A 23,594-nucleotide genomic window follows, 5' to 3' on the forward strand; every position below is an offset into this window, starting at 1 on the left:
ACAAAGATCAGCTCTGTTAAACTCCACAGCTGCAGGTGCTCCTTTTCTGGCAAAGTTTTGGCACTAGCTGGTTCTTTTAGGCTAAAGGGAAACACAATCAAAACATGCTGCTTCTTGCCATTCTGCACACACACAGCACTGCACAGCTGAAGCTATTACAAAGGATTTCAACTCTTTGCTAACATAGGAAATACCAATGTTTTGCATTTGGACAAGGAGGTGCAGACACCTGACTTAACTTTAAGACTAGGGCTGAAAGGTAGAGGCTTTTTCTAGGGTGTGTTAATAAATCAAATCTGCCTTATGGAAGTTATTACTGTTGAGAACTTAGACTTGCTAAGATATTTCTAATAGACAATGCAATGAGAAACTTCCATCTTCTTTATATAAATGATATAGATTTTTTTTTTAGGATCCTTGTTTATGTTGTTACATGATTTATTTATTTCTTCTTTTGCACTGGCAGTCTGGTCCTGTAACAACATTAAGAGACTGTAAGAATAATGCTTAGATTTCGGAATTATTGTGAAATGAAGGAGGAAGAAGGGTCTCTTTCTACATCTGAAGTCTGGATCTGAGTATAATATTGTGGGAGGTTGAGCTGGAAGGTTTGTTTGTGAATGATTCAAAGCCTTTTATTTAGACGGAACTTCTTACATGGCAAAATCTTAAATGGGAGACCTGTTACTTTCTTCTTATTAAGCTGTATTATTTGTTTCTTGCTCTCATAACTACTCTTTGGCATTAACCAACAAACTGTTAGCTTTATAGCTTTTTGGTGTTGTTTCATTAATGATTCTACAAGGAGAAATATTTGGTTCTTACTGTTTGGTCAAGGAAAAAACAAACAAACAAAAAAACACAAACCAACAACCTGGTATCAAGTAAGAGAAGATGCTCAGTTGCCCGGTAAGTTTAATTCTCCTGTGGTATTAGTAAAAGCATATTTCTGTGGGTGAAGATGTGATCCCCATGAGAGTTTGTGATCCAAATATTAATTCCTACATCCCAATTTAGTAATTACCTTTGATTTTTCTCACTTGAGCTTTGTGGCAGCAGAAGAACAAAACGGCAGAAAAGTGTTGATCTAACCAGGCTGTTACTGGTCTGTATTGTGAGGGTGTTAGCACCTATCCTCACGTGTGACCACAAAGGCAAGTCTTGAGTTCTCTTCTCAAATCAGTGATTAGCCACACGGCATGTTCATTTATTCTACTGCTTAAGATAAATGGTGTAGTTCTGTGTAGGGACATAATTGTTCTGTTTCTCCTTGAAGAAGTGGTGTTTTCAGTCTCTGGAGGTCTGGGAATGAGATCAAGTATCTGGTTGTATGGACTTTACTTTTTAGTAGAATCCTTTCTTTTTTTTTCTTTTTAACAAAAAACCATGGGGCTTTCACTGAATGTAGGAAGTAGCTGCTGGACAGACATTATCATAAAATCTGTACAAAAAATTATTTTTTTCTGCTACTCCCTACTTGCAGACTATACCCTTAGATTATGCAATAAAGCAGTAAGCCATTTATTTCTTACAGTTAGTGGATGTCTTCATAGGAATAGGCAGCATATTGAAAGCTTTCATTAAATACAACATAAACTTACTTTTCATGCATTGCAGCAAAGTAGAATTTTACTTCTCAGCAGAGATCAATGCATTTTGGTTAATTTTATGCTTATTAAGAAAAAAAAAAAAAAAAAAAAAAAAACAACACCAGAGGAAATAAATACCAATGAAGGTGAAAAAATACATGTCTTTGTATGTTACACAACTTCATCTGGAATTGGTTTTAGAGCCATTGGATCCTCTAATGTAAGCAGTGCTTTTTTCAAATACTTCTGCTGTAATGCATGTAGTGTTTTCAAAGGATTTATAAACATGTAAATAGAAGGAAGCTTATGGTGGTTGCTTGTAGTGTCATATATCTAACTTAGTGTTTCGTTAGCTGCACTTAGGGCTATAGTGATTGTCTGCTTCTAATTCCTGTGAATATAACTGAGGATACAGGAGAGCTGTGGCTGTAATTTCGTTGGCAGGTGTGGGTTCAGTCTGAATAGTTAACACAATATGGCAAATGTTACGCTGGTGAAGGTGTGTGTTTATGCTTGTAGGCTCTAGTCTCAATATGCTGTCTTAGAGAAATGCTGAGCCTCAGTCCGTGCTTCATTATCTGACAGTGGAATGTGAATGAGGGAATAAAGATGATGTATTTGCAGTACTTTGAGAACATGATTTTGGTCTTTATTCAAAACTTCTAGGGATGAATTTAATAAAGTTTGCTTGCTAAGCTGAATAGCTTTGAAGAGTTCTTTCAAGTTCATGACTTGAAAACAGACAGGACTTGAAAACTTTTTCCAACCCATTACAAAATCTGGATCACTTTGGAGTTCTCTATTTTTCTTCGTTTTTAATGCAGACAACAGTGTAACCATTCTTACTGGTTTTGATGGAGAATGGTGGTATCAGATACCTCCAAAGCAAGTTCAGAGTTCTTCAAAGCAGCCTTAAACGGAGAGGTCCTTTTCTCCACCCCATGTTGTACACTGATGCTAGTTCTTCTGAGGTTGTATGCTTGGCCAGGTCAGGAAAATCTTCAATCTGGGGAGAGGCAGATGGGAAATTTTCTGTTGTAAATAACGTAGGGTTAAGGCTGATGTCCTTGCGGCAGGCTGAAGGAAAAAGATTGAGTCAGCTCGTGGATTGTTTGAGTGTTATACTGGGGAATTTTTTTGTGTGATATCTGTTAGATTGTGAGACTTCCTATTTGGATAAGAAAGTGGTGATACTGTTATAATGAAAGTTGTCAGTAGAAATAACAGTGTTGGTGCCAGAGAGACCTAATTACGTGCGTTCTACTAAATGTAAGCATTGAATTAAACAAAAAAAAATATAGCTGCTAAGAAAATAAGCTTGTAATACCAACCTATGGTTTCTCAAAGGTGGTTCTTCTGTGGGTGATATTTAAGAAGGGAGTACACACTGATATCAGTATCAGCTCCCTTTGAAGGAATGTTGACCTTGAAATTACAAAACTACCCTGGAATCTTAATATCATTTTTTTTACGTAGGTGCATAGTAATGTTTAAGTCACTTTTCAGTCACAGCTGGTTCGTACAGGTGGGTTTAACAGTGTGGCTGTCAGCCCACATCTCTAGCACACTTGCGCACAGCAGGCATGAAACTGAGCGATTTTGGTCTCTCTGTTTCTGCCAGTGAGAATTTTGAAATGTGCTGTGGGTCAAGTAGGATTATTGATGTGAGAACAGGCGGCCAGTGGCTGTTCACTTAGCAGCCTCTCCCGGCTGCCAGGAGAGAGGCAGCCAGGCACAAGGTCCTGGCAAGTGTCAAATACTGTTACTCCTTAGAGTAGACACACTGGAGGAATGCAGCTTGCCTGTAGTCTTCCTTCCCTCAACAGCAGCAGAATAACCAATCCTTTGTGTTGCCATTTTGTCTTACAGGACCACTGCCAATGTTTTTATCTCGCCTGTTCCTGAAATTTTAGACAGGAATTAACATAACTTGTCCTTACTTTTTTTCCTAGGGTTCAGGTGCTGTTAAATACGCAGTTTACCTCTGAATAGATCCATGTGATTCCAGGGAACACCAAGCATTTTTTGTGTTTATCTTAGAGGGTTTTGCTTCAAATATGATATGAAGCCTTCTTGTGCCAACAAGCTATTTGGCGCAAAACCTGTGGTATTTTTTCAACTACTGTGCTGGAGATAGAAATGAAAATTTCATTTTTTTAGAATGAAAACTGAGAAACTGAGAAATGGGTCAGACAATTTTAAAAATACCCATTTGCTATTCTGGGAAACTTTAAAGTTGCCAAGGGAATTAAAAAGCAAGGGGAAAAAAAACTAAAACCTGGGATACGTGCATTTCCTGGACTAGATTAAAAGTAAGCAGATCATCCAAACATCCACCAAGAAAGGAACAGAGATCAATCACTCTGCAAATCTTTTCCTGTGGGTACCTGCAGTCATGGTTCAATCTAAAGGCTGCTTCCAAATTATGCTAATTGTAAAACTAACCCACTTTGTCTCTTCCTCCTCCTGCATTGCAGGAGGCTGCTAGCTTGTGTAACCTTTTAATGAGTACTTGGATCTCTGTCATTTGATGTGCTCTTCAAAATAGAAGTGTTAGGTGATCCACCAGAGTGAATATTGTTACTAAGTTTTGAGATGTGAAAATGGGACAACGTACTGCTTTAACAGAACTTGCAAAAATCATTCTAATGCTTTATTCAGGGGAGAAAATAATTCGTTTTGCTAATTAAGGTCTATTAAATACAAAGGTCTGCTTTAGTGAATGCTTCTGCACTGATCTTTACGGACTTTTGCTTCCGCTGATACAAAACAAATCTGAAACTGGGTTTATGTAAACCAAAGGAGAAACATCTACCTGAAAGTGGCAGGACTAGTCTAGACTTCTGTAACTGAACACTGTAATTTGAGTATGAATACATGTTGGTTTCATGATGAGATTGATGCGTCTTCCAGCTGGGGTTGAACATCATAAAACTGTGGTATCTTCCGTGCAGACTTCTGGGTATGCCTTCCTTGGGATGGTGTGATTTAACATGGGGAGGTATCTAAGTTCCACCACACTGCTCTCTCACTTCCTGTCCTCAAGGGAACAAGAGGAAAAAATACAATGGGGGGAAAAAAAAAACCCTCTTGGGTTGAGATGAGGACAGGGAGATCACTCACTAATCACTGTCGTGGGCAAAACAGACTTAGCATAAAGGAGATTAATATAATTTATTGCCTATTGCTAACACACTAGAGTAGAGAGAGCTAAAAGCAAACTAAAACCACCTTCCCCCCATCCACCTTCTACGTCTTTCTCCCTCAACTGGGAGGAATGGGGGCTGCGGTCAGTCCCTAACACTTCATCTCCTCTCCACTGCTCCTTTGCGGTCACTCTGCCCCTGTTCCTTGTGGGGTCCTTCCCAAACTGATCCTGTGGGGGCTGCCCACAGGCAGCAGCTCTCCAGGAACTGCTCCCCCACAGCTCCGTCCCACTGGATCCATCCCCCAGGAGCAAACTGCTCCAGCACGGGTTCCCCATGGGTGGGCGGCAGCTCCCCCCATACCCCTGTTCCTGCATGGGTTCCTCTCCACGGGCTGCTCCTGTGGGGGCTCTCCATGGGCCGCAGCCTCCTCCAGGCCACATCCACCTGCTCCACCGGGGGCTCCTCCGCAGGCTGCAGCGTGGAGATCTGCTCCATGTGGGACATGTGGGCTGCAGGGGGACAGCCTGCTCCACCAGGGGCCTCTCCGCAGGCTGCAGGGGAACTGCTGCTGCCTGCCTGGAGCAACTCCTGCCCTGACCTTGGGGGCTGCAGGGCTGCTTCTCTCAAGTTTTCTCACTCTCTCTCCCCTCTCTCCCAGCTGCTGTAGCACAGCAGATTTTTTCCTTTAATTATGCTCCCACAGAGGCCCCACCTGTATTGCACATGGCTCTGGTCCGGCCAGTGGCAGCTCCCTTTGGAGCTGTCTCTGATCTGACATGGAGCAGCTGCTGGGCTCTGCTCACAGGGGCCACCCCTGCAGCCCCCCCTGCTGCCAAAACCTTGCCACGTGGATCCTCAGATGTGAGTCCCCCTTGACTTTGCCTGCTTAATGTCAGAACTGAGGTTCAGTCTGGGATCCTGCTTCAGAGGCAGTCTCCTGACAATCCCCAGCCCTGCACTGTGGTTCACGCTGGAGCGGGCTGAGCACCCCTCAGACAGGCACTGACTGCGGAACGTGCTCCAGGGGCTGCTGGGCACTGCAGTCAGTCTGCAGGGGGGCCTGCAGCTCCCCTTGGGTGTACCTGTGTGAAAAACACTTGGTATGGATATTAGGTCCTCAGCAGCATGTAGCTCGTTTCCTATTTGTGCTGCTGCCTTGTGTAGACGTAGCTAAAGAGAATTAATTGCACCTAGGAAATCAGCAGGGAAAATGCTGCCACGTGTGTCTCTTTGTGCATGGTTTCCTTACCTATTGTCACCTGAAATGGATGTGAAGATGAAGGGGTTCTGTACCTCACCTGCGTGCAGCCATTTCCTTTGCACAAAGTACAGTGTGTTTTACAAATAGCTTGCTTGGCTTCTGGACAGCCTCTGGATCAAATCCTGGAAGAGCGTGAAAGAAGATACACCGATGTTGCTGTAGCTGTTAAATTCTAGCAGTAATCTTACCCCAGCCTGCCCGCTTGTCCTGACTTTCTGCTCTTAACCCTGAAGTACTGTTGCGTCGCACCCTCTTGTCTTTTGCACAGAAACACATCAATTGCAAATATGAAGGTCCAATGAACTACAGATTGCACATGTTTTTTTTAGAATATCCTCTGGCCAATGTGCCCAGCAGTCATGCATGCAGCACTGCTTCCTTCCACTTTGCCACGTGGCAGTGACACCTGCAATAGCTGTCCTGCCCTTTCAGGTAGGCGCCTGATATATTTTATTGCAAGCAGTTTAAAACAACACCAGAAAAGAAGGTAGTTAACTTCCTTACGCAGTGTCTAAAATAAATAAAGCATCAAATCTCATGTTTATTTCTTTTTCTTTTTGGTAAAGCGGCTTAAATCTTGTCCGTTCACTTGTGTAATCATATTAACCATCTTAATTTGTCAATTGTAAACTGTTCTTGCAGAGTCATGAGACTTTTTTTCTTGGCTGTTGTGCTGGAGCAGAGCAGCTGGGATTTAGAAGGCTGAAAAACACTTGCGTGGTGGCTAAAAGTAAGGATGACTCAGCTGAAATTTCTGATGATGTTATGCAGCTGGGGAACTTAAAAGCATGTGGCTCACCCACAGCCTTGCAGAGCTGCTGCCTTGTCACGAAAAACTTATGTGATCCCCATGTGGACAGGCTAAAACACATTTAGGCATTTTTGTGTTCTACCACTATTAATTTATTTGATTCAGCTGCGTTAGGTTTTGAGATGGTTCTTTTATTTTTTAACTGGAAAAAAAAAGTGAAAAGAAATTTTAGAATGCTGTGGAATTACAGGGGAGAAATAACAGCTGTGCATATTCTGTTGTATCTCAACAAGTCAAGTCCTAGATTCGGACAGAAAATGGGAGCAGAGTGGGGCATGAAAGTATATTTGTTTATATATATTTTTTCTTCAAAATAACCTTTTGGAGAAAAAAGGTCAAAATTACCATCTTTATGCAAAATGGTCAAATTTAAGGGGAAACCTCCTGCTCTGTGATTATAATAGTATCTGGTCAGCAGTTTTTGCAAGTTGTATCTTTCCTTTCTTTTGAGGTCTGTTTATCTCTATAATTGTGTATGATACTTTGTTTAACCAGTGGAAGCTGAGAGCAATTAAGGATACAGATGTCGTGTTCCTGTGCGGTTTTATAGCTGAGAAAGTTTACTGCCACTATGTCCCAGTTGTGGTACTGGTGTTGGGTGCAGTTGCAGGCTATACAACAGTCCAAAAAAATGCTTTGCAGCTGAAATGGCACTGTGGTTGACAAGCCTTTGGGCATGTGACTGCTTGTCTTGGCTGTGCGGCTTTTAAACCGAAACCTGTAAGTTCTGCTTTGGCTGATGAATGCTGCAGTCTGTGTGCAGGAGCAGTATGTTTGTATTGCATCATTTTGGTGGCGAGTCAGAACTGCACAGCACTTCAGAGGAAATGTCCCTTGTAATAAATTTTACAGTGAAGACAGTAATGCTAAGGTAAAATTTACTGGAAGGGATTTCTCTAATGCCAGCCAATGATAAATAGGGTATGAAAGTTAATGTTACTACAGATTCTGGAGAAGGAAAGGTTGGATTGGGATGTGGTTTAGTGGGTAATACTGAGGGACGGTTGGACCAGCAGATCTTGGAGGTCTTTTCCAACCTGAATGGTTCTATGTTCATAATTAGCCCTTGTACCAGGAATGGAAATGATGATCACATTTTCATTACTGTGTCAGTTCTGGTTTGAGCATACGGTGTTTTTTCTCATTTTCAACAATTATGTTCAAAAAAATAGGGAAGCAGTTATATTGATGTATATTTTCCTTTTGTTCAGTGGGAAATAGGCTGCAAGGGTGAGCCTGTTCTACTTACTGCTGTTTGTGTGAATTACCACTAAGTCTCAACTGGGTTTGCTGCAGACAGCTTCAGAGTCATCAGACTTCTACGAATAGTGATGTTATCTCACGCTATTCACTCTTACTGTGTGCCAGATAACACTTCCACGCTTAAATATTGGAATGGAGTATATCTGGCTGTTTATGTGTACATGGGTAGTGGGAGATGGCTAGCATTGGCACCTTATTTTTCTGCAATGATAATATGAAAGTGCTGATGAAGGCTGTTAAAGATCTCAATTTTTATATTTGAATGAGTTACCTGTTATGGGAGCTGTGGGTAGCCAACAAAAGTGACTCTAATGGCTTCTCGTGAAGGCTAAAAATTTCTTAGCTGTGAAACGTACAATAAAATTAGATGCATCATTTACAGTATTAGATGCACAATATACAATAAGTTACAGAATAAGGCAGATAGCAGCTGCTGGTTTTTTTGTTTGCTTGTTTTGTTTGCTTTTTATATAACAAAGTTCTGTGCTTTCTTTAACACAACCTACTTTTTCTCCCCAGGATTGGAATCTGACATGGCACACAGAAAATCCAGACTTCACCCAGTGCTTTCAGAACACAATTCTGGTCTGGATTCCTTGCATTTACCTGTGGGCCTGCTTCCCAGTGTACTTCCTATACCTTCGCTGCCATGACAGGGGGTACATCCAAATGTCAAACCTCAACAAAGCCAAAACGGTACGTGACTTCTTAAAATCATAACTTAGTAAGCTTATCTGTTTGCCTACCTGAGCTAGGGGGTTGGACCTGATGACTTTTGGAGGTCCCTTCTAGCTGTAACCATTCTGTGATTCTAAGTTTATCCCGATTTTGTTTTCAGCTATGTTTCAGCACAACTATTTTTGTTGAACATCAGTCTCTGTCCATGCACACAATATCTAGCTGTAATCTACTTGTTCTACATTTGTTTGATTTCCAAGTCTAGTGTTTTTCTTTTGCCCTGTTATCAATAGGCTTTCTGAAACTGTCATATCAAAAAAGCATGCAAATCATTTGTAAGACCACTTGGAGAAGTCTATTTTGAGGCAACTCAATCTTGAAACCTTAATAATCCCATCAGCTTTTTAAGGTATACAACATATGTTTCTAGAAGTTCTGCTCTACTTTTATTGTGAAATTAGTTCTTAGTATTTTCTTAATATTTTTCTGTAGAACAAATGAAAAATTTTAAAAAGGGCTATAATAACAAGGGTAGTTTCTTGTCTCTGCAGTCTGTTATTCACACATGGGATTCCCCAGCTTTCTGTTTCATAAGACACTGAATTATATAGTACTAAAAGTTAAACTTTGTTCTTGTTTGTGGGATTTGGTAGATAAAACCAAATTACATTTCTTCCATGCAAGTTGTTAAGTAGGATTGTCTAAAATAAGTGATCTGATTGTGACTCTTACATTAACCCACTGTATGTAGTGTTCATGGAAGTATTGCACTGTGTGATCTGTGTGAACTGATGTATAAAATACACTTTTGTATTGCAGGCTTTGGGCTTAATACTGTGGATAGTCTGCTGGGCAGACCTTTTCTACTCTTTCTGGGAAAGAAGTCAAAATATTTTTCGAGCTCCATTTTTTCTCATTAGCCCTACAGTATTGGGTATAACAATGGTAAGTTCTTCTGTTATGGCCTGTGGTGTTCCAAGGCCTTAAGCAATAGTATACACCTTATTCTTATGCACAGTGTTTTCATTCCTTAAGCTACAGTCCTTACGTTAGAGACTCTATTTGTAGCTGAACTGTGAAATGGTGACTCTGGAGTGTCTGCTTTCTTTTGATAAAGGAAAAAATAAAAAGCTCAGCTTTGCTCAGTGTGTCTGTTGCATGTCAGCACGCAAGCCAGTGCTCGTTATCTTGCTTTTTTTTTTTGGTAGGCTTGAGCTAGCTTACATTTAATAACTTGATTCAAGCATAGGGAGAAAGAATCAAGCTGGGAGGACTGATGAAATTAGATGATAAAAATTTCAACAGTTTTTTATGAAGTTCAATGAAGGTGTTACAAACTTTCTTACATGTACCATTCTTCAGAGCATGTTTTCTTTATGTTTGGAGCCCCACAATGCACCTAGGGGTCCCCATCGAGCTGCTTTCTACCCTGGTGCATAAGTATTGTTGTTTTTCACAGCAGTATCTCTGCAATTTTTTCAAGTAAAATGTCCTGTTATTGATTAAACAGTTGTCTTACATTTATCACCGACTTGGAATAGAGGTGTTAAACATGATGGTTGGGGGGGAAGAACAAAAGCAAACAAAAAACAAAGCAAAAACCCCAGCAGCCCTGAAGCAAACTGACAGATGCAAGACCTGTTAAATAGTTTGTGATGGTTTATTGGGTAGATACCAAACTTTTGTCAGACTTCTTGTGTGGAAAGAAATCTTTGTTTTGAAAAGAACTAGTCAGGAAATACTTGAAAAGTACATAGAGTCACTATAATTACATGTTGATTTGCAATGTAAAACTAGAAAAGTGAAAAAATAAAGACTGGCAGCTTTTGACAGTGTGTTTGTGTATGTGGTAGTTTGCTTCTGTCGTACATATCCCTTTCCCATTGTCCACTACCTGTCTTTACTGCTCCAGAGATTAATTCTATTTTTTTTTTTAACTTAAACATATTTTTGCATTACATTTGAAATCTCTAGCTATTAGAATACTTGGGAGATAGGGGATTTGAAATGTTTAATAGTCACAATTTAACATGGTACATTGTATATGTATATAATCTGTTGTTGTAAAACCTAGCTTGTGAATATATTTCCATCTTGTTTATCCACAGTTGCTTGCCACGTTTTTAATACAATATGAAAGAATGAAAGGAGTCCAGTCTTCAGGTGTAATGACGATTTTCTGGCTCATCTCATTGCTATGTGCCACAGTAATTTTTAGATCCAAAATAATATTTGCCTTAAATACGGTAAGTGATTGCTAGCCTCATTCAGCTGAAAGTAATCCCCAATACTGCTATAATAAAGTACTTGCTTGCTGATTATGTTGGTCAGGTTAGTTAATGATCCATTCAGTGTACCTTCATTCCCTATGTTACAAAAGCAAAATGAGCGTGACTTAATGGCTCTTGTTTTTCAGGTTTTGAAATGCTAGTGAAATTCGTAGTGATCGTACTGTAGCAACAGTTGCCAAGAAAGTTCCTCTGGCTGTTTGAGAAAGGGGATTCGCCTGCTTGAATAAAATAAATGTCTGTAGTGTTTGATATGAAACTCTTTTGGGAGTTTACATCTTCCTGTTGATTACACAGCAGACTTCCTGAAACACTTGGTTTGATGGTGATGTGGTCTCATATCTGATGAGACAAAATGAAAGTACAGAAGTAAAACATTTTTTATGTCAGTTTGCTTTATAGTAACACCTCAAATAACAGCTTAATGTGCCTGGAAATGACATATCACTTTCCTTTCTTTAAAGAAAAGACATTTTGTGACATTTGAGAGCTTTCAGGCGTTTGTTTTTAGCTTTTGAGGGTGGTTTTTGTCTTTAACTATGTGCTAATATGTAATATTTTTGTCTTTAACTACGTTCATCCTTGTGCTTTAATTTCTGTGAACTGTGTGTTATGTGTCAGTCCCAATAGAAAAAATGGAAGAACCTCTGGAGTTTGAGCACAACAAATTGTAATCAAAATTCTGCTTCTCTGATTCTTGTCTTTTTTCTGTACATGCCAGTAAATTTGCTTTGGAAAATCCTTTCTATCCAGAGCACAAATGCTTTGTACTTTGATTCTTAATTGGGGCAGGCTGTGTTGGTACAGAGCATGTCTTAAGGAGCACATCTCTACAGAAGAAGTTTATACTTGTGTATTTATGGCACTGATAGAATGAAAACAAAGAAGGGAGATTCCATATGTGATATCCTCCATCTCCTCCCTGCTGTCTTTACCTTCCCTTCACCAAAATAGTCATTGACTTTAATTTCCAGGGTGGTTGGTGGGTGGTGGTGGTATGTGTAGTGTAGTATCGATGTAGTTTGCAGAATTTAAAGTAAGGATCTGTTTTTTGTAAATAGTAACATGCTGTTTTAAAGAAATTTCTCAAGCCTTTTAATTGCAATATTACCTTCCTTTGTAGGGTGCTGAAGTGGATGCATTTCGTTATGTCACCTTCTGCACATACTTCATCCTGTTACTTGTACAACTCATACTGTGTTGTTTTCCAGAGCAACCACCTTTGTTTTCTGAAACAGTAAATGATCCTGTAAGTGTTCAGTCTACACTGAGTATTATAACTGATATGTTTTATTCAATGAGTTATAGGGACATATTCTCGTAAATGCTAAATCATTGAAACTTTCTTGACTTGAATTTGCAGTAGAATGTTCTTTATGCTCCTTAGTTGGTAGAGCAGAAGATGAAGCCTGTAACATGTAAAACAGGGTGGGCTGTAGTTAAGAAAGAGAGCAAAACCAGTCTCGGTCATTTCTGAATAGTGTTCTTAAAGGTAAAGTCAATGTTACTTACATTCATTAGTGCTTCTGGCAGTGAGTGGGAAAGTTTGATTTGAAATGCTGTCTTCCTGTTCATCTGATACCGTTCAGTAATCATTGAACTCATAAGAGCGTGCATTCCCTTTCAATTGAAGGTGAGGGAACAATTTACACCTGTAAAACTTGAGACTTTGAATAGCTGTATTCAATTTTGTAGGAACCTGTTGTGTCAAGCAACAGTTGAACTAGTTTGATTGCAAGAACTCTGTCAACCGCAGAAATGGCAGTTAAGGTTAGAGGGTGGTCTGCATGTAGAACTTTCATTTTCTGTAGACATTATCTTTTTTCACACATATTCATAGTTGTATGTGCCAGTTATATGGCACACATCTAAATGACCCACAGGATGCTGGATTATTATTCTGCTTGCTCAGCCCTGAGCTTTATCTTCTGAATCCCAGTGGAATGATGGCTGTCGCTGCCTGGGCTTGGTGGATGTGCCAAGTTCAGAAACCCCAGTTCTTTATTTCTTTTATAAAGGCTCATTCTGGGTTGATGGATGTTAGCTGGCACTGACTGATGAAGGAAAGTTTGAAATGCATGTGTGTGTGATGAATGTTGCCTTTTTAACTATGGAAAAGGACAACTGGTTGTAGCAGTCAATGAATTGCAGTTTCTACCTTCTTCAGTATCCAGTGTGCCTGTCTGTGATGCGCTGCGTTGCCACTGGCAGACGGTCTGCATGTGTGTGCCTGGAGAACAGTGTATTGCTGAGTCTTTGGATTCTCTTCATTCTTGGGTTCTTTTCATCTTATTCAAGGATGAAAAGTATTTGACAGTATACCGTGGATTTATGAAAATCTTTTTTTTTTTGCTTTGATTACAATAATTGCAGGGTGCTCTGAAAACAGTCATTTGTTCTTGTGTCCTAAGTGCTTCTAGGAGTGTCTCTAGGAAATAAGGCAGACATTCCATTTTAACTTTTTGATGAGTGTTGTTTGTTAAATATTATGATAGGAGGAAAAACAAAACAAATCATGTCACTCATTCTTAAAATGTTTTATTTCCCTTTGCCAAGCTTTTCCACAAGAGAAATGTTTGTTAGTCTTCAGTAAAATTTTACTACAAGTTTAGTTAAACCAAAAGGTTATGGTGAAATTTCAGAGATGTAGATGTGATGTCTATAGAAATGAAACAATACATTTTGCATCTTGTTTTTGCTTTGTTTATGTTATGTAGGTCCAGACTTCTTATAGCTCATCATTATTCTTTTCTGGCGTGAATGTCAGTAGGATTAGCAGTATTTCAGGGTCTTAACATAATGCTATTTTTAATAAAATGAAATGGTTACAATCCAATGTAATACAAACATTTTAATATTTTAAACACTTGCCTTTAGAAGTCCTATCTAGGTAGTTACAATATCTAGTTGGCTCTTTAAATTCCAGTTTCCATTCAAAAATATATTTAAAGACTACAAAGGAAAAATACAATACAGTATTTTCTGTAAAGTTCAGAATATTTTGAAATTTTTATGAAATAGGAAATGTTTGCTGAAGTAGAAGTTTATCTGGCAAGAATGTTGAGGTAGCTAAAGGCTGTAAGTACCTCCCTCTTCTTTTTTTGAGCTTTCTTTGAGTTAAATTTTTTAAATTTATTTGTTAAGTCAGGCTGTTGGATTTGCTTGCAATCATTCTGTTGCAAGTATTTAAGTATGATATAAATGTTGAATTCTTATCCCTTTTTCCCTGTTCAACAATTAGCTGTCTCATACTATCGTTTTTCCATACAAAGTTTAAAAAGAAAAAAAAATCTTCTGTGGGGAGGAGAGGAAATGCACAAGTCTGTTTTGTGTAGCTTGACTGCAACACACTTCAAACCATAGCTTAATGGAGAAGCCACGTTGTACAAACATGAGTTGAGAAATGTAAATCTTGGGAAAAACATGGCTCTGACTGTTTTAATTGCAGTACTGTAATGATGTTTGAGTTTTGTAGATGGAAATACCTGTGTAGCTCCAATTATAGTTGATAAAAACCATAGTGGTTTGTGTGCTAAAGGAGTGGCTTGTTTTAGCATTCTTTAAATGTTGTTCAGAGCACTGAAAGAGGGAAGAGAAATCTCCACTGGAATTTTGCAAGTAAATCACCTTTGGCGCCTTTTGAAATTCTTCCAGCCTCCTTTTGTATTATTTTAATCCAACCAGATTAGGAGAGGATATTAACCAAAAGAAAAGATTAAAAAAAGATATGTTGTTCTGGATGTAGAATATGAGCTAGCTGTGTGCAATTGTAGGATGCTTAAATTTCTCATGCTTGTTGATGAATGACATACAGGGCTTTTCAGGATCTTTTTGGGATGCTTTGACTGAGCTTGATTTTTTTTCACTATTATTTGTGTGTCATTTTTGATGGAATCGTAGCACTTAGCTACCATAACAGTACCCCTGAACTTCATTAGTGACTCTAACTCTACCCAAATAACATACTTATGCTCTCATGATAGCATTCCTTACATTGATACAGTTAGGCATTGATTGTGAATAGTCTGGCCTGTGCTGTCTTATAAAATTCCATCAACTGTTTGTTGCCTTGTAGATACAGAGCACTGGTTTCTCTGTCCCAGTAGGCTGGTCTGCTGGCAGCTGTGAAGCTGGACTTTTGCCTGTGTTTTCTAAAGAATTTCTCAAAAGCATAAATGAAAATTGAATAGTTAGGGAAGGAAAACAATAATTCAAAGGCATTTTTTCTGTTTGGTTTGTTTCTTATGTCCTTGTGTCAGCCATTCTGTTACGTGGATTGATTTCTTTTTTCTCTCCTTTAGAAACCATGTCCAGAGTTCAGTGCTTCTTTCCTGTCCAGAATCACGTTCTGGTGGATCACTGGGTAAGACCCGCATGATACATAAAGCACCAGTTAAAGTTAGACGGCATTTCAGGATCCTGCATTCTGAGATCAATTAGCAATAATCATGCAATACTAACTTTGTTTTGGTTGGTAGTTTTGTAAACAGATTAAATTGATAATGAAAACAAAACAATTGGTCTTTTTTTACTTCCTAATCAAGGGTCTTTGATTTGAATGTTGCTTAATAAATGTTTTTATTGTTTGTCAAAACAATTTGATCAGATTTTTTAATTTGGGAAATATAAAAAGGTAGAAATTATCTGCTGTGTTTAGAAATTAGGGCATTCAGAATTGATAGTTCTTTATCCAATCCATTCTTTTTTTGTTAGCTGTATGACTTGATTGCAACACATGTTCTTATGTGTTTAAACATAGAAACATGGAAATATATTATTAGTGTATATTTGTGGTTGGTGCTTGGCTAGAGTTTAAATAGAAAGCTAGATGAAAGGAATGGCTTTATAAAATTAAAGGCTAATAAAGATTTTGCAACTTAGTAGGCATGGGAATGTTAGTCACCTGGCTGATTTTCAAATGAGATCACTTTATCCTTTCTTTTATTCTCCTGAAATTTGAATTCAGTGGCATATCTTGGATCCTTAGATCTTTTGGTTTCTAATTCTCACAGTAAACGACAGGAGGATATCCATTGCTAAACACCATTTTAGTGTCTGAACTTGTGTTGCTACAGGTACTAATTCTTGCATGAATTTTCATGAAGAGCTGGTTTTGTTTTGGGGCTGGATGTCACTCACTGTCTTATAGCATGTATATCTCTAGTATTCTCAAATACATTATGTTAATTCTTTCTAATACAGGTTGATGATTCAGGGTTATCGGAGACCTTTGGAAGCTAAGGATTTGTGGTCATTAAATAAAGAGGACACATCAGAAGAGATAGTGCCAGGTTTGGCTAGAAACTGGGCAAAAGAGTGGGCAAAGACCAAGAGGTAAGTTAGCTATCCTATCAGTGATAAAATTTTCACTAACAAATGAAAATTGATTAGTCAAGAACCATTTTGTTGAAATATTTATGGATTTTGTGTGTGTTTCTAAAATGCTGAGAAGGAGGAAATAACTGTGTGGAAGTACATGCTGGAGAATACTGGGGAAGATGCAGCTGAATGCGCTTTGATCCCACCAGCATGGTTTCTCTGTATTGCTCTGATGGAGGCACCTTTGGGAGCTTGGGACAGGGCAATGTTGTAAGGGGTGTGGTGGTCTCACTTGGCTAGTGGCTCCTCTGAGATGCAGAAGTTCAAAAGCTCAAGTTATTCAAGTGCTAGCTCTGGATTTGTCCTTAACTGCATATAGAAAAGGAACAAAATGGTGTTTTTTTGTTTGATGAGTTGCATCAAGTTTTGCTTAGTCTTTCATAGTCATTTCATTGGTAATTCCAAAGGCAATTACTGTAATTTTCCTTGTGTAGGAATTCTCCTCCATACATACCCTGCTCCTTAGGAGGGAATATTTTCACACAATCAAACTTTAGCCATGCAATTTAGGAGCTTGGGCTCCCTCTATAGTTAGTGGAGTTCTCAGGAGGGTGGTTCAGGATGTAGAAGTGAGAAGCTTATTTCTTTCCTTTCCCTATATAGGGAGCCTGAACACCTAAGCAAGATGGCTAAAATTAGAAAGACTGCATGCCTGCAGTTTCTGTTCTCCTTTCATCATCTTTTACTGCACCTAAATAGAAGTATCTTTTCATTGAAGGAGGAGTGCTTGCTTTCTTGCAGTGTATTTTTACGTACAGCTTGTCCTCAGAAGTTCGGAAGTACGTAGCTTGATGGAAGCCAGCTGCGTGAAATAGATGTGTTCAGCTCATTGGGGATGACTGGGCATAAATCTGACTGCAAACTTTTAACTCCTGTAATACAGTGAGGCTTCCATTTTGATGAAGGTTCAGCATACTGAATTTTAGAATAATAACATCCTTTTTTATTTGAGTTTAACACAGATTACAACCCTCATTCCCCTGGACTGCTATAGGAGAGATTCACAGTAAAACTCAGTTAATCTATAAAGAATTGCAGTGAACAGCTATCCCTGTTCCTGGGACACTTGCTGTTTCTAAAAGAATGATGTAAGACAGGCCATTGAGTTGACTGATATCAGAAATTGTTATCAGCCTAGTTGAAGTAAACGTCTGATGGTATACTGCACATTTTTCCATTTGGTTTTATGCTTGAGTAAAGGCTGCCTTGTATGCCTTCAATATATTTTAACTCTTATTTCAGGCAACCATTAAACATCTTATACTCATCCAAAAAGCAGCAAAAAAGTGACTCAAATGGTGATGTGACAGAAGAGGCTGAAGCTTTGATTATAAAACCATCTCAGAAGAACTACGAGGCATCTTTATTCAAGGTGTTATATAAAACTTTTGGACCGTATTTTCTCATGAGTTTCCTGTTTAAAGCAGCACACGATCTCTTGATGTTTACAGGCCCAGAAATTTTGAAGTAAGATCTATTTACTTTATTATTAAATTAAAAATATGTGGACAGATTTTTAAGTATGCTTAAGTCATGCTTTTAAGTATACCAGTCACCATGTGCTTTACTTCTAGCTAGATCAATGGAGTATAGCTATCATGCAAGTTTTCATGTGTGCAGATGACTTTGGCCCATTGGTTTTAAAATTATAACATCATACGCTAAATTTTTGACATCATAGCTTCCTTTCCGACACTAGGAAGGCCACGCAAGAGCATACTCAGCAATATCAGGACAATTAATGTATACTTGTAACCTGTGATGATCGTGGGACTACTCAGAAATCTAAAGGTTAATATAACCACAAGTCACAGTATGTAAAGCAGCACCGAGCTAAGGCAGTAAGAGAGATTGTATGCTTTAAGGTGAGAAGTAGTAAAACAACTAGAAGTAGCTGCATTTGAGTCTGGCATTTTGGGTGCTTGCATGACCCATGAAATGTTTAGAATAATCAAAGTCTGTAACTGCGAAATTTCCTTTTGATTTCATTATATAGCAGGATTGCTGATTCCTCTCTCCACAGATTGCTAATCAACTTTGTAAATGACAAACATGCCCCAGACTGGCAGGGCTACTTTTATACCGGGTTGCTGTTTGTCTGTGCCTGTCTTCAGACACTGATTCTTCACCAGTATTTTCATATCTGCTTTGTAACTGGAATGAGACTCAAAACAGCTATTGTTGGTGTAATTTATCGAAAGGTAAGTGATTCTTCTAAATATATGATGATGCCACTCAGTGGCTGTGAGAACACGCTGCTTAGATCTGAATAATTAAAGTTGTTAGGAATCAGCCCAGCAGTCTCTTAACTCTTAATAGAAATAAGAGAGTATCTGATTTATAAATAGAAAGCTTTGAGATGAAAACATTTTCAGAATTACTGGTTTCTGACAACTCTTCCTTCCCACGGGTAAACAAGAAACCTTTTCTCATTTAGACAGCAGGTGAAACTACTTAAATTTGTGCAAAAATTAAGATGTATCTACATTTACAGCTTACTTAGTGACTTAATGGGCAGTACCACCTTTTCCTGGAGTAATCTGGAACATTTTAGAAAGCTTAGGATTATTTGCTGTATGTGAGAAAAATATGTGACAAGAAGCGAAGATTCTACTTTTTACACTTAAAAGAGAAAAGCAACCCTATGCCCCCACAAGCAATAAAAACACCAACCAACCCTATTTGCAAATACCTGTTGCTATTTTTAATTTAACCCGAGTGCTTCTTCCATCAACACACCTTACATTTTTTTTTAAGATGTGCAGGGTAAACAGAACATGAAGCATGAAAAAGATGCTTAAAGATGAAGTTTGGTAAAGCAATTTCAATTCCGTGGAGAAAAAGGAAATGAGTAAGTCTTTTCATGTTGTTTTTTTTTTTTTTTTTTAAATCCACCTAGGCACTCGTTATCACAAATTCTGCCAGAAAGACTTCTACTGTGGGTGAAATTGTAAATCTAATGTCTGTGGATGCTCAGAGATTCATGGACTTGGCTACCTATATAAACATGATTTGGTCTGCACCCCTCCAGGTGATACTAGCACTGTACTTACTGTGGCAGGTGAGTATTGTATGTGTTGTATGCTGTTTTGAATTTGGTAATGTGCTGTTTCTTATCGTCATGACTGCAGAGAGCTGTTCAGACCACTGGAGTGTTTACAGCAGCATGGAACAAACGCTGTTCAGAATTCTTTCAGAGCTACTTCTTTTCAGTTACCAAGAAGGAAGGCTTTGGATTTGTATAACCTAGTGTATATGGGTAGGATGCAGATCGGAGCTATTAATTTTGGAGGGACTGCAACACCTACAGTATCTCATTTATCATGTGATTTAAAGAAAAGTGGTCCTGGTTCTACACTCAGAGTCACCGTATGAGAAGCATGTTTCTAGTCCAGTCGCCAGGCTGTCTCTTGCCAGTTCTTACTGTCAGTCTGAAGGGTAATGAAATTGATCAAGAAGTTGGTCATTCTCTGCATGGTTCTCTTCGTCAGAACAAAAGACAAATGTTAAAATCTCCCTTGAGTGAAATACACTTCTGTATTCAAGCTACTGATGTATGTCTAAGATTCAAACATGAAAGCATGTAAACGTAAGTTTAAGTCCATATTGGATCATCATCTTCTTCCCCTTAGCTGCTCTTGAAAAGGGAAGATGCTGAAAAGGTATTTCAGAATGCTTTTCTGCACCACATGCAGTGGTTTGACCCTGGATCTTAAAAAATGGTTTTGAATAAATGTTTACAGTTGTGTATTTTTCTCTTCAGAATTTAGGTCCTTCTGTACTGGCAGGTGTGGCTGTTATGATCCTTCTGGTTCCCATAAATGCTGTGATGGCAATGAAGACCAAAACCTATCAGGTAAGAAGCTCTATGTATGTGACAGGGCTTTTAAGAAATGTGTACTGTTCTGTGACTTGTTTCGGAGTTGTGCCCCCTACCTATTTACAGCTTAAAAAAGAGAAAGGATGGAAGAGTCAGAAACGATGTGTATGCAAAATAAATGCAAATTAATGTATTTTTCAGCCTTACATCTATACGTAATCGTCAAAAAAATTTTCAGAAGTTAACAGCAAGGTTTGAAGATTAGCCAGCTTCAAGAAATGCCAGATGTTTAGATTGAAATTAGTTTTTAACTTGCTGCCTAAGAGGAAACTTGTGCTACTGTTTGCCTAATGAACGTTAAAATGAGTGAAATATTTACATTTCCAGGATGGTGGTTGCAGTGTTGGTGTATCGTTTCTTACTGTTTCTTACTTCTTCCAGGTGGGATGAGGAGGAAGGAGTGTCAGTGGTTGGCTCTTCTTTGGTCATAGTAGATTTCAATTAGAGAGGGTCAGTTTGTTGCAGAGGGTGCACGTGGGCAAATCTAGGCTCAAACTCTTGTTTGTTCTATTGCAAAAACAACCTCCAACAGCTCTGTGCTTTCTGGTAAAAACTTCACTACTAGCTAAGTTCAACACATTTCCCCTGACATTTGCTAATTTATTTGAATGAAACATTTTATCTCCAGATGTTAATCAGAATGTACCACAGCATTTGTTTCCTACATGAGGTGGAGCAGGAATAGGTAGTCTGTCACAGCCACGCTGCCCCTGGTAACAGCTGTCTGAGATTGCTGTCCTGGTGCAGTCTGCTAACTCTGCTGGGTGCTGAGTCAGAACATCGTTTCAGCTTTGCTCAGCCCTCATTAAAATACTTTCTTCAAAGGTTTCCCTCTTCCTAATGGTCTGTATTCCTTCTGCTGAATAGAAAGCTTTTTGCCTTAGTACACCATCAGGAAGTGATTGATAGCATTGAAAATGAAGCAAAACCAGGTTTTGTGTAAGGTCAGATGTGAGCTGCGTATCACCAAAGCTTGGTTAGAGTGGCATATTTTTAACTGTGTGTTGTACTTAGAGGAACCTGAGCCCTGAGGTTCTCTGGTGCAGAATTAATCACACTTAAACCAGTACCACAATTGTTTTGATCTTGGTTCAGGTTTTTAGTTGTATGAAGCATTCTTTTAATTGGTTTAAAATGTTGTGTTAATTCTGTGTATTTGTTTGTTCAGACAGTGTTTCAGATTTCCTGCTTGGGAATCTAGTAAGCTTTTGATGCTTATGAGGTAAATTTTGCCATTGCAAAATAAAAGCTGAGAACTCTGTGGATCTGCCAAGTATTGTGCTCTGCTAATTATTTATTGCAATGTTGTTTTTAGAAGGCGCAGATGAAGAGCAAAGACAACAGAATTAAGCTGATGAATGAAATTCTCAACGGGATTAAAGTTCTGAAACTTTATGCTTGGGAATTAGCCTTCAGAGAGAAGGTATTGGAGATCAGGCAGAAAGAGCTCAAAGTCCTAAAAAAATCTGCTTACCTTGCTGCAATGGCTACCTTCACTTGGGTTTGTGCTCCTTTTTTGGTAAGTGAAACAAATCTGCAGGTCTGTTCTCCTGTTTGGGATCATGCTTTCCAAAGCAGTACTTGATAACTTGTTCTTGTTTTGTTTTGTAATGAATGGAAAAGTAGGAAAACTTCCACAGCACTCTATGAAAAGGCTCTTCTGTTTTCTTTGGATATTAGTGAGATCCATGTTGAATGTATCTTAAGAGTTAATGACTGAATTATTTAAAAATAAAAACTATTTTTTCCCTGCTCCTTCTATTTTCTCTGGTATTCTCGAGGGACCTAAGATTAAAAGCACTGTCAGATGAAGAAGAAATTACTGAAGTGCGCATTGCCATACTGGTGGTAGTTGTGCTCAACAACAAAGAAAAAGTTCCCTTGTTTCAGTATGTTTCTGAAAGCAGCAGATCCTTGGATAAGAGTTCTAGATCTAATGGAACATTGCATGCCAAATGTGCCTCTGGCCTGGGTTCTCCCCACATCTATTTAAGAACAATATGGAGAAGTAAAGCCATTGCATAGCCTGCGATTGCTTTAAATTCCTATTTAAAAAAAATATTCTTGATATGTGAAACATCTCCACTGTGTTTGTGGCTAGCTTACATTCAAACTAATAAAAGAGAGAGAAGGGTGAGATCACATCAAAGTTGCTTCAGACCCTATTAGAACAATGGGCCAGGGCTCTTGTACGCAGAAGCAAATAGAGGCCATGACTACATTAGGATAAAATATGTGCTGTTCCAGTTGAAGGTGTTTAAGTGTACTTTCCAGTCTCAGATTCCTTCCCTGCAAATATTATGTAGTGTTTACATTATGTTCTGGGCATGATGAAAGGCAGAAGAAGCAGTGCCCTGGATAGGAAATATCAGCAGCATTCTTAAGCGAATGCTTTTCTAAAAGAAGTCTGAGATGATTTTAATATAAATACATTATTAAATGAAGTTTCTAAATAAAACCATGCATGTGGACTCCTTAATGCTGTTATTCAGAGTCTGAGATGAGTTCCCTTAATGAGTAGCTCTGTTTCAGTGCACATTGTGTATGTTGCGAAGGTCCTGAACATTAGAGGGTTTGCCACTGGGATAGAATCAGTACAGCCCAAAGTATAAGACTGCTGTTTAACACGCAGTTTTCCAGATTTTTATTCTTCAGTAAATATTCCTCTAAGCTTCTGATTAAAGAATTATGCAGGTGTCTATTAGAAAGCACTTTTGATGTGCATAATACTTTTTTCTACTCCTTCTCCTGTTTCAATGGCAGAACGCATTGTTTAGTAATGGTGTCAGGGAGCTATTCGCTGTGCAGTACCTCCGGTGCTGCTGTCTGTGCTGATAAGGGTGTATTTCAGACTAATTGTTGATAACACAAGAGTGCAGGCATGCTGCTTCTGAAGTTATTCTTTGGAGCCTGTCTTGTTTTCGATCTCTCTGGGAGGGCTTTCTCCCTGGGATATGTGTGTCCGAACTGAGGATTGTACAAACAAGCTACTGTACCAGACACAGCTGAGTCAGCCGCCGTAAGAACAATACATGGCTTCACAGCAGTTAGATTTTAAACATAAATACAAATGTCTTAAGTGGATGCTGTGCTTAGAGGAGACTCCTCTGGAGGCATTTGAGCTAATGGCCTCAAGTCTTGATGGAGAGGGTCACCAGTAGTTAGACAACCATTTTTTTTCTTGCCTTGTTTTCTTCTTCTGTCAATGTGTGTGAAAGAGTTATTATCTACTGAAGCATGAGTGTTCTTACCATGGAAGAAACAGCTGTGAAGGGAATTGATCTGCAAGTGAAAAT

At 38.8% G+C, this 23,594-nt stretch overlaps 1 protein-coding gene across 3 annotated transcripts in view; it reads left to right on the forward strand.

Annotated features, from left to right (window-relative positions):
• ABCC1 (ATP binding cassette subfamily C member 1 (ABCC1 blood group)) overlaps window positions 1-23,594 on the forward strand; it is a 55,679-nt gene that overhangs the window by 5,432 nt on the left and 26,653 nt on the right. For all 3 annotated transcript variants that reach the window (XM_082772845.1, XM_082772843.1, XM_082772844.1), the window contains exons 2-12: window positions 8,593-8,769; window positions 9,571-9,696; window positions 10,860-10,997; window positions 12,163-12,288; window positions 15,341-15,402; window positions 16,242-16,373; window positions 17,661-17,885; window positions 18,442-18,619; window positions 19,318-19,479; window positions 20,182-20,274; window positions 21,614-21,817. In XM_082772845.1, coding sequence (XP_082628971.1) covers window positions 8,593-8,769; window positions 9,571-9,696; window positions 10,860-10,997; window positions 12,163-12,288; window positions 15,341-15,402; window positions 16,242-16,373; window positions 17,661-17,885; window positions 18,442-18,619; window positions 19,318-19,479; window positions 20,182-20,274; window positions 21,614-21,817 — 1,623 coding nt within the window. The remainder of the gene's footprint in view (window positions 1-8,592; window positions 8,770-9,570; window positions 9,697-10,859; window positions 10,998-12,162; window positions 12,289-15,340; window positions 15,403-16,241; window positions 16,374-17,660; window positions 17,886-18,441; window positions 18,620-19,317; window positions 19,480-20,181; window positions 20,275-21,613; window positions 21,818-23,594) is intronic.

Source organism: Aythya marila (assembly GCF_965140915.1).
Source record: "Aythya marila genome assembly, chromosome: 15".
NCBI lineage: Eukaryota > Metazoa > Chordata > Aves > Anseriformes > Anatidae > Aythya > Aythya marila.